Genomic DNA, 10,394 nt, shown 5'->3' on the forward strand with positions numbered 1-10,394 from the left:
CCTCAATCCTAGACAAGATCTAACAGCCCTTATGAACTCCCTCGGACTTCGACCTTTGGGGCGATAAAGGCATGAGGATGAAGGATATTGAAGGTGAGGGCTTTACGCACGTAGTGAGGCGAGCGAAGCCAATTTTGAAGCTAAACGTTGGTCAGAATGTTTGCGCTTGAAAAGTAGAAGTTCAGCTGCGCCAATTTCCCCCGACATTTACAAGTATTCTTCAGAGCAAGGGCAGTATTAAAATAGGCGCTCATGAAGCCGACACTCCCATTTCGGCTCATGGTTCTACTTTACGCTGTTGTGCAAGCTGACGCCTGGCTAGTTTTTATTGCCATCGATATTCCCAATGGTAGTCCCCTCCTGGCACTTTATCAATTCATCCGAACCATGCAGCTCTCTGCAGAGGCAACATTAAGGCTTCTTGCTTGACATGATCAAAAAGAATCACCGGGCGACCACACTTTTCTGTGAAGCAATCCCTGCGAATCGCATGCTACAGTAGTTTTTTAAATGGATGAGCCGATCTTGAACTCCTCGGAATGAATGAATTAATGGGTATTCTTAGGCATATATATTAAAAAAAAAATAGCGTTCCCTTCACCTGTTGTGCTTCTGGATAGGGGAGCGAGAAAACGACGGTGGGCTGGATGTCGCATGGACATATCATGACCTCTTGACTACGGTTCATGTCTCGTTGATTGCTGCAGAGAAATACTCTTCTGCGCCCATGCATTCCTGCACTCATGCGCCCATTGCAGCAGCTCTTTCAGCGATATTCATCGCATTGTCTGGTTATTTGACATGACCAAGTAACAATCGCCATACCGCCTGAGCTGTATATACAGCGCTTGCTCACCCTGCTTGTGCCCATCTGGAAGGCCATGGCTGCTGTAGGAGCAAGACCAGTTTGGTCTATCTATTGACTTCGACGTCAAACTTGTGTCAATCCTCGCTAGGACAACGTGGTGCCCGCTGCATTTGCCTTTACCTTTCATCTTGAGACTGAGCTTGCATGACTGGCGAGGGCATGAACAATGATACCTTAGCTCGCCCTCGATAATGGGAGTGTCCGGATGGTGGCACTCTTGTCCACAACGAGCTGATCCAGGTTCCTATGACATATCTTCAAGTTACAAAACATAGGATGTTAGAGATGCATGCCTTTGATGTAGCAGTACAACAAGCAACTTAACAATAATTGCGAAAATAGCATGCTCGTGGAGCAGGCTCAGCACGGCTAACGTAGGCTGCCCCGAGCCTGTTAGCGACCCTCAAATGTCCAGCAGCTAGCGCAGCGAGCTCTGCTTATCTCGTCCTCCATCTCTTACCCCTAATTTTTTCTATCAACAGCTTACAAAACGCAGACGAGCTCCATTGAGTTAAACATCATCATGCTAGGACTAAAGCGCACATGATAGTCATCATTGACATACCCTCTGAGCTTCAATGCGACATTGCAAGTGGGCGCGATGGTATCTCGCGGCGTATCGAGATCATATAATGTGGAGTCATGGGGCCTGGTCTCTAGCTGCCGCAGCTGAAGGAGGGTATTGTCAATCCTGTACGCTGCTTTGGCTATTGCGCCGAGGACGATCTCCTTGGAGTTCATTTGGATGGGCGATTTGGAAAACACGCAGGACAATGTCAATAGAATCAGGGGTCGCGCCCCGTCCGGGTCCTTTCAAATTGCCGAGTACTCTCGGGATTGCTCCCTCAATCATACGGTCCTATCATTTGACGGAAGAAAAGCGATGGTACACCCGTTAGTATGTAGGGCGGGATAGGACAAGACTAGTTGACTGCCGTTCTTTCAGGACAGTGATGCAGCTATACGTGTCGAAAAGAAGAGCTGCAGTTCTTAACCCCCCGGCTCTTATCCGGGTGCGTCACCCACTGCTGCTCAAGTGTGCAGATTATCTAAACAGGACATATAGAGAACCAATCTGGCTAGAATTGTGGCGTTTTTTAGGCATAGCAATGTATACAACGGAGCATAGCACAATGAAAATAGCTGCCCTCTAGCTTTGTTTGTCTACAGGTATAATAGAGTCTTCTTATGGCCTCAAAGCCTGGATACGATCTGCCCGCAGGACTGGGCTGGTCTTTCCTTGTCCGTGAGCCTCTGTCGGCTGTTGTTGCATGGACTCGGTATGATCGGCAAGCACAGCTGGGGTGGCGCTGTAGTTGTCTATGGATGTGCTGCTTTGAAAAAGCTAGTACGGTGCTGTTAGTAGAGCTGATTCTATGTGAGTTGAGGTCGCGGCTGACACTTGTGTAGAGATCCCACGTTTTTTTCGGTGGTCTGCATGAAAAAAAAAAAAAAAAAAAAAAAGACACACCAACAAGCTGACGCATCGTATCTGGCCTACTCGGCACTCTAGTACAGGAACCACACAGCAGTCAACCCATTCATCCATCCGATCTGACCACACTCACGCGACATGCATATATGAGTCCTGTAGTGGAAAATGCATGCGACTGCATCAATTTGCTCTCCAGGGTATGAGTCCAAACATCCCCGTATACTCTCTCGATAGCGCGCTCAAGACACGTCCACAGCAAGCGTGGATACGCGCCAACCAATAGAATGCTGCCTTGCACTGCAGCCGCTGCCTTTTTGAGTTTATATTATTATTTTTGGAGTTGAGTTTCCTGCGCCTCGCTGCTTCTTTTTGTCATTCCCCCCGCTTTCCTCATTCACCATTTCAAAGACTTATTTCATTCTACCGGCCGTAGCCATGGAGACCGCAGTAATCGAGTTCGCGTGCAATGCATCCTTTCCTGAGCGCACAAGTACATACCCTGCTACTCTCCTGGTGGGGTCCCAGGAACTAGTCTGGTCTGTCCGGCCAACAAGCAAGGGCACAACACGAGGTTAGGACTGATAACGCCAGTGGCTATTCAGGGATAGACCGGAAGCAGCTATGACCTCCGTACAACTATGCAGCGTCCTCAGCTCACGGGTCCTTACCTTTCAACTTCCTGGCCGCAATTAGTCCCTTATTCGTGCATCTACGGATATATCGCTCCAGATCAAGTACCAACTGAGTCGGCACACCAGGAACTAAATGTTCTTGTAAATAGCTCGCTTCAGGATCGCACTGTCACCATATACTATGTTGAATTCACTTCGCCAGACCTGAAGATCGTGTCCTCTCCGAAAACTGCAACAACGGATTTTATTTTCGAGCAGCGGATAGATGTGCAACGGTTCATGGCTGTTGCAAAGCAGCGAGGAGGTAACTGCTCTGCCTTTACAAACATCATTTGAGGGTGCAGGGTGCAGCAGCATGGGACTGGCACTATAGCACAATGTCTTTTTATTCTCTTGAACAGTCTTTCCTAGGCCAAGGCGAATCCTGCTCTTGGTCAACCCTAACGGTGGAGTTGGCAGAGCCAAGACCATCAAGGAGTCCGTCGTGAGACCCATGCTAGAGCACTCAGGACTGATGGTGAAGGAGCAATGTATGGTGTATATTGGCTGATATAGCTATGCGTCCTTACTTTTACACTGCACGACGTTAACTACCACTTTCTCTTATGGTTTCGATGTTTAATTTATAGACACAGAATATGGCAGACACGCCATTGATATTGCGTACAAAGTCAATCTGGAAGAGCTCGATACACTGGCGGTAGTTTCAGGAGACGGCGTGCTCCATGAGATCATTAATGGTCTCCTGTCGCGGCCGGATTGGAACCAGTCCAGGCGGTTACCTATCAGCATCATACCAGCCGGGTCGGGAAACGCAATTGCAACATCCCTAGGTATACTCTTGTCGTTATATTGCTTCACGCAAAGGGTCAACGAGCTTCTTTTTTTTTTTTTTTTTTTTTTTTGGGGGGGGGGACCGCAGCACGAACTGCGCAGCAACTGACCATTTGCTTACTAATATTGACTACAGGTACGCGTAGTCCAGTTGTAGCGACCCTTGCGCTTATTCGTGGAGAAACAGCCAGACTCGACATCTTTTCGCTGTCGCAGCGTAATCGACCAAGAATCTATTCGATGCTGTTGTTCAGCTGGGGAATGATGGCCGATGCAGACATCGAATCAGACAGGTAGGTATTCCCGGCCTTAACCAATTGATGCATCCCTAAATATCGCTTGACAACAACTGTTAATTGCCCCCTATCTTTTGTTTCAAGATATCGCTGGCTTGGTCCTTTACGTTTCGATATTGCAGGATTTATTCGTATGATCCGGCTTCGGCGATATCCCGGAAAAGTATATATTTTGCCTCCACAACACGAATCACCAGGACCCATAATCTCTTCATCTCATCCTCCAGACCTGAAGGGTCCAGCCGTACAACACGAATCACTTCTCAAGCACACACAGGAGGAGCCACCGAGTCCCTGGAAGCAATTGCCCAATATGCCGTTCTATAGCATGATGCTGCTGCTCAACTGCATGTTCGTTGGCGAATCCATCTATTTCACAGACAGGGTCCGATTCAATGATGGGATCATGCATGTCTGGTACTCATGTGAGACCCGGTTCTGGAGGATTGTGTTGCCGTTTGTGTTGGATCAGAACAATGGGAAACTTGTAGAGCGCGAGCTGATGCAGTATGTCAAGTGCGGTGGTTTGTTGATTGTCCCAGGAGTCGAGGGTGAGCCGAACGATAGCACAACGCATGAGATTGTTCACCCGGAGCTCGTTACGTCTGATTCAGCCAAGCAGCTGAATATCCATCAGAAACCAGGGGTGTTCGATGTGGATGGCGAGGTTATGCCGACGGCAAGGACCTTGATCGAAATTCTGCCGAGCTTCATGGATATAGTCGTCCCAGAGTGGTTCCATCACAAGCAAGACCAGGGCGAAAGAGCGGACCTGGCCAGACAGAAGACTGAAATAGTGATGAAATCGGCGAGATGCCACCGGGATCGAGAGGCGAAAGCCAGCAAGATCATGGAGGCTGCTATGCTCCTATTGGCAATGGCAGCTATCGTTACTACGTACGCTATATTCTTCAGCGAGGGCTTTCAAGTATGGGCAGGGATAGTGCGGCACATTTGAGAGGTCTTAGATATCCGAGTCAGTCTCCAACATCTATTAAGCTAAATAGTATAAAAGATATCTAATCGTCTACGGTAAATCGACTTGATCGAAATCATATGTCTCAGTCTACATGTATAGACCCACCAACGATAGTGACGAACGCGGAAGTGGATGCATTTAGTTTTTTTACAGGTGTGAATTTATGGCTTGGTTAGTTGTTTATTTGATAAATGGGCTACTCCTGATAGTAGAATCCACCGGATTCATGCCTCATTTTCTCTTCATCGTCAAATGTAATACTGGGGATACCAGGATAATCGGACACAGGTCGAAACAAGCATCCTCTGCTGTTTTTTTCGTCGTTGTCGAAATACCCGCACCCCCATTTTCCGGGGACTGCAATGCATTTCTGCCCAAAATATCGGCAGAGTGTCATAGCATCCTTATTGAACTTCTGTTGGCAAAGCGAGTTGATGGCAATAATCTTCGCTTTAAAGGTGGGCTCGGGACACATCACACCTTCAGATTCATCGAAAATTGGGTTGAGTATGCTGGTAATCAGACCCTTCGCCGAGTTGACTGTAGCATGCACGGTGGCGTCAAGATTTTGAGGATTATATGCCGCTACTCAAATAGCCAGACAAAGGACCTGAAGGGCGATAATGGCCTTAAAATACATCTTGGAGGAAATGAAGCAGAACGGTAGTGAGTGAATACAAAACAACCCATGTCTTGTTATTCAGAATGTGTGTCAGAGATTTGTATCTCTGTGATTGGACGGTGGTCACATGCACAAGACCAGGGGGCTTTAGGCTCTTCTAGAAAAGCCTAGGAGTCCCGTTGTCCTAGGTGGATATCCACCTACAGCCAGATCCATCCAGAACACTCTCTTTATTAGCAAGACCCAGCTTAGTAATACTCAGCTGTAGACAACTATAAAAGGACGCGCCTAGTCTAGCTAGTTAGTCAGTCTTGTCTAGTCTTAGTTCCTGTCATAAAGTTTCTTGTCTCCAGTATCCTCTTGTCCCAAGACTCACCTTGTCAGCTCTTCCACACAAAACTCTTACAGTCGGCCTCATATTGGGTAGGAATATGGAGAGAGACAAAAGGAAGATGAGTGAATAAAAAAAAGCTGGGTATTAAGATATGGATGTATGAGTAATGACAATGTCATGGATTTTGTATATCATTTTTACGCAACTAAGATACTGATAACTTTACAATGTGGTTAGATATCGAGCCCTAATTTAGTAGTATCGCTAACAGAATCAACGGCTGGCATGACACCAACGCTCATGGAAATCAAATCACGATCCATCGAGATATTGAAAAAAATAAAATATATATCATAACATGCGCTCAGTTTTGAACCATAGTGTATTTCACCAGAGTCCAGTGTACCCTCACAGTATAATAATACAATAAGGGTGAAAACATTTGAGTTGACCGGCAACTCAGGTCAACTCATTTTGAAACTTAATAATGTCCACTCAAATGACGCCCTGGGTCAACTCAAATTGCGCGTGCGCCCAAAAATAAAGGCAGACTGGATCATCCATTTCATTCCATTGATTCGCTTTTATGGATAGCGCCAAGCTCAGCATCAGCCTGATCTTCTTCGCCTGGGGTAAGTGTAGCTCCGTTGATGCATATTTCCTTGAAGTGGTAGAACATGATGCTGCTACGTTTTGATCCATATTTTCGATGAAGGATAAAGCGCATGTCTCCTCTTTCAATCTTGTAGCGGCAAGTGCGGCATGTTGGCAGAAGACCTTTCTTTCCCACAATATCCATGGGAAGTCCATCTCGATAATAAATTCTCCTGCGCAACGGTACCTGTTGACGTGTAGGCCGGAGGGTATGGGAAACACAGTATCGGTATTGATGCCCTTGCCCCACCAGTCGATGTGCTCGGCTTTGACGTCTTCCCCCTCTTCGCTGGCACCGTTGATATTGCCCTTCTTCGTATCCTCCTCTCCACTGGCGTCTTTATGGGGATATTGCGTTGTCGGTGTTATTGCACCACTGTAGATCAGGCGTTCTTTCGGAAGTCGGCCAGCTCTCCACTCGAAGGCTCGCATCAATAACGCTCTGGATCCCGTCCATTGCTGCCCAATCTAATGAGAACACTACACGGATATGCTCAAGGCATCGGGCTTCAAGTTGTTGTATGATTGCGCTGCTCAATGGCGTACGATCATTGCAACCGAATATTATTTATTGGATCCCTTTTCAAAGGGCTGTTTCAACCGCAGATAGTGCAACACTTCGCATGGCTGCGTGAGGTGAGAGGTTCAGAAACCGAGTAGGGGGAAAAGGCCGTTTGTGCCGTTTGTTTTGAGTGGACCTTTTATTTTATTTTTTTATGCCTTGTGTAGTTGCTCCCGTCATTTGAGTGGACATTCCGGGCAACTCAAATGTATACACCTATATAATAACCAAACATATTTTTTCATTAGAACATCGTTCATTGCTTAAAAAGAACTCTCAAGGACATGGGATTTGTTAACTGTGGTCTGAAGGGAAGCTGCAAGTGGGGAAGAAAGCAAACAGCAAGCTGCCCGCTCCGACTATACCGCAACAGATCCGCATTTTGTGCGCGAAAGTCGTCCTTTAGCCACGGTCGTTTGACATTTTAAGAAATTGACATCCTCCCAGCCGCTCCATCACATCGAACCTCAGCTGTCCTAGATAGTGCCCCTACACTTGTTCATCCGCGGCGTCGTTGGTCTCTTTCACATCGGGTGCTTGTCGCTGCCTCAGGGTAGATCCCATAAAATCGTTACTGCTACGTTTGTGCTCTCCACAGCGGTCCTGTCCGGTATCACTGTGCGCATGGTGTCTCGATTTTCCTGCGCTACCACTCCAAACACCATTCGAACACTCTGCTTCCCTGCTTCTCCCATTGAGTCGCCCGAGAACATAGCAACTTCGTCCAGTATTTGCAGTTGAGTACGCTGTTGCTGGATGTGGTGCAACACTGCTGGTGATGGTTGTCTTTTTTTTTTTCTTTTTTTTTTTATAACAAATTGTCTCTCGAGTCAATTGGCTCTACGAATCCATCAGACTAACTAACAAAGATCTACTATCGCTTTTTTTTTTTTTTTTTTTTTATTAACATAAATCCCCATGAGCACAAGACGCATGGTCCGCAAAGGCCTTGAAGCCATAGATGCCTTCCATGCACGGCAGAGCCGCATCCCCTACCAACTATGTTGGCTTGAGGCGTCAAATTCATAACCCATGTCGCATAGCTAGCCTAACCTAACTCCTGCGTGACCTGTTGCGCGATACACGTCTCCTAATCCAGATCCAATGTTAATAAAGTTGTTTTTAAACCGAATAACCCCTCCATTATGTCCAACTTCCCTCGCCCCAAGCAATGCTGTAGCACCCTATAATCCGCGGTCCGTCTACCTTCCTGGATCTCCGTTGCAAGTAACCGTCTCCCTTTCAAATCAGAGAAATCACCAACACTACGTTGGTGTCCCCGATCACCGTTGCGTCCTCCGGCGCGTTTGCTCATGAAGGTGATTCCAACTGACTTTTCCCAGGCGACAGTGTCCTCGCATCGTTTGTTCCATATCTTGGTCCTGCCAAATTCTTCGATCCTGCTCACGAACTTTGTCACCATGATCGTCGCAATCCACTTAGTGGTGGTAAATAGCTGCTTCCAGGTCTCAATGAGTCCCGTTGGCACCAAACCTCGGTATAAGTCCTTGACCTCCCAATCTGCCTCACTCTCCGGCTCCTCTTCTTCCGCAACCCGATATGTCCCTCGCCTTTCCGCCGTCCCCTGAATCCACTGCATTGACTCCCAGATAGCCTTCGTTCCTGTTGCCGAGAAGTTGGGACAAGTCGCAGTGAAGGGCTTGTCCTTCCGTTCGGCCTCCTCTCTCTCCTGTTCCCATTTTCGCACTGCCTGTCTCCATGCACGATATCCATTCAACTCCACTTCCTCCACCGCGTCCCTCCACTCTTGTCGCTGGTCGCACAAGGTAGCTGAACAACGCCAAAGATGATCGTTCGTCTCTGGTTCCCTCTCACACCTACGACATATGTCCGTTTGGTAGATATCTGGATGTCGTTTCTTCATCGCCTGCAATGTCGGCAAATCTCCATGCAGCTTCTTGATCCTGTGCGAACGTAAACGACAGTCTTCCAGGCTGGTGTATAAGCGCTTTGGCGGGTTGTTATCGTGTAAGATCCGTAGCGTGGGCGCCCATGCTACCGACCGCCAATCCTTGATGTAGGTCCTCGTTCGATGCTGCAATGTCCACTGATAATGGTGCCGTACCGCGGACTGCAACTTCAGTATCCTCCTCAAGTCCAGGTCTGCACTGTGCGTTGCAAACTGTGCGTGGCATTTCAAATCATGGTGCTGCGTTGCGTCTAGCCTCCATAGTCCTGTATCGATCCCATGTGCTGCCTTGGCAACAGTGTCTGCAGCCTCGTTGCCACTATTAACATAAATCCCCATGAGCACTCAAAGATCTACTATCGCTGTCCAGGGACGTGCATATAAGGATCGTGCACATAAAGAACGTGCACTTATAGAGCATGCGATTTAAATAATAGATATATAGTAAGTATATTTTTGAGACAAATATCAACTGGAGAGATGGCCGAGTTGGTCTAAGGCGCCGCGTTAAGGCCGCGGTCTATTCGTAGGCGTGGGTTCAAATCCCACTCTCTTCATGATCTTTTTGCTTTTATCCCGAGAGTAGCTCTGCTCACTTGGTACTATAGACCCGCAACCCAGAGTTACTTGGCAACCTGGGTTGTCAGTCTTATTTGACAACCCATGCGGAAATCCATTTGCTACGTTGAGCATGCAAGTAATATTTTTCCTGTATTCAAACGACGACTGCTTCTCGAAGGAGTCTGCCGTTTTCGTTCAGGTTGCCTTTGTCTTCGGCAAATGCACCACGTGTTTTACGCGGATTTCCTGCAGGAGTTGTCAAATAAGACTGGCCACCCGGGTTGCCATTATAGATTATCTTCTAACAGAGACGAGGAACGCATGGCATCGAGGAAACTCTTCTCTTTGTACTATGAGGAAAGGGAAAAAGGGTGCTGAGTTGTAGTCGTGCAAGCAAAAGCATTAATAGAGCACAGATCAAACGTACTATTGATGGACTCCTTGGTTGGGCTATCTAGTTTTATGTGGACACATTATATGCCGAAGAAACTTAACCAGAATGTGACCAAGCGCGACAGAGATCAACTGTTCTTCTCCCGGGCTCACTCGCATATTGTCTCTGTGCGACTTTGGATGATGCGTCTGTGCGTTTGTGCAGCAACGTGCATGGGCCATCTTGGACCAACGCTGCGGTGTATGTAGCTGCTTCGCCCAAATCCTCAGATTCCAAGTCATCTACTGATTGCC

The 10,394-nt window shown here is 47.5% G+C and overlaps 2 protein-coding genes and 1 non-coding gene across 3 annotated transcripts; all 3 read left to right on the forward strand.

Annotated features, from left to right (window-relative positions):
- The first annotated feature begins 2,621 nt into the window (after nucleotides 1–2,621).
- On the forward strand, nucleotides 2,622–5,098 carry BC939DRAFT_468884 (ATP-NAD kinase-like domain-containing protein). Its single transcript, XM_051557956.1, has 5 exons — nucleotides 2,622–3,239; nucleotides 3,337–3,465; nucleotides 3,565–3,768; nucleotides 3,906–4,062; nucleotides 4,150–5,098. The coding sequence occupies exons 1-5, from the start codon at nucleotides 2,942–2,944 to the stop codon at nucleotides 5,021–5,023; spliced, it is 1,662 nt and encodes a 553-aa protein (XP_051406596.1). The 5' UTR covers nucleotides 2,622–2,941; the 3' UTR covers nucleotides 5,024–5,098.
- A 1,364-nt stretch (nucleotides 5,099–6,462) lies between these two features.
- BC939DRAFT_468889 (uncharacterized protein) lies at nucleotides 6,463–7,696 on the forward strand. Its single transcript, XM_051557957.1, is given in 5 exon segments — nucleotides 6,463–6,632; nucleotides 6,806–6,837; nucleotides 6,856–7,016; nucleotides 7,037–7,321; nucleotides 7,345–7,696. 4 exon segments carry the CDS (start codon nucleotides 6,587–6,589, stop codon nucleotides 7,287–7,289), a joined length of 492 nt encoding a protein of 163 aa, XP_051406597.1. The 5' UTR covers nucleotides 6,463–6,586; the 3' UTR covers nucleotides 7,290–7,321; nucleotides 7,345–7,696.
- A 1,924-nt stretch (nucleotides 7,697–9,620) lies between these two features.
- On the forward strand, nucleotides 9,621–9,703 carry BC939DRAFT_t183. Its single transcript has one exon. It is a non-coding gene; the product is annotated as a tRNA-Leu (tRNA).
- The last annotated feature ends 691 nt before the right edge of the window (nucleotides 9,704–10,394 follow it).

Source organism: Gamsiella multidivaricata (assembly GCF_025024155.1).
Source record: "Gamsiella multidivaricata strain RSA 2152 chromosome Unknown BC939scaffold_122, whole genome shotgun sequence".
NCBI lineage: Eukaryota > Fungi > Mortierellomycota > Mortierellomycetes > Mortierellales > Mortierellaceae > Gamsiella > Gamsiella multidivaricata.

Coding starts and splice junctions, on each gene's coding strand:
- BC939DRAFT_468884 (XM_051557956.1), top strand. CDS start 2,942: ATGCAGCGTCCTCAGCTCACGGGTCCTTACCTTTCAACTTCCTGGCCG. Junction 3,240..3,336: donor TGTTGCAAAGCAGCGAGGAG/GTAACTGCTCTG, acceptor TCTCTTGAACAG/TCTTTCCTAGGCCAAGGCGA. Junction 3,466..3,564: donor ACTGATGGTGAAGGAGCAAT/GTATGGTGTATA, acceptor TTTAATTTATAG/ACACAGAATATGGCAGACAC.
- BC939DRAFT_468889 (XM_051557957.1), top strand. CDS start 6,587: ATGGATAGCGCCAAGCTCAGCATCAGCCTGATCTTCTTCGCCTGGG. Junction 6,633..6,805: donor CCTGATCTTCTTCGCCTGGG/GTAAGTGTAGCT, acceptor ATCCATGGGAAG/TCCATCTCGATAATAAATTC.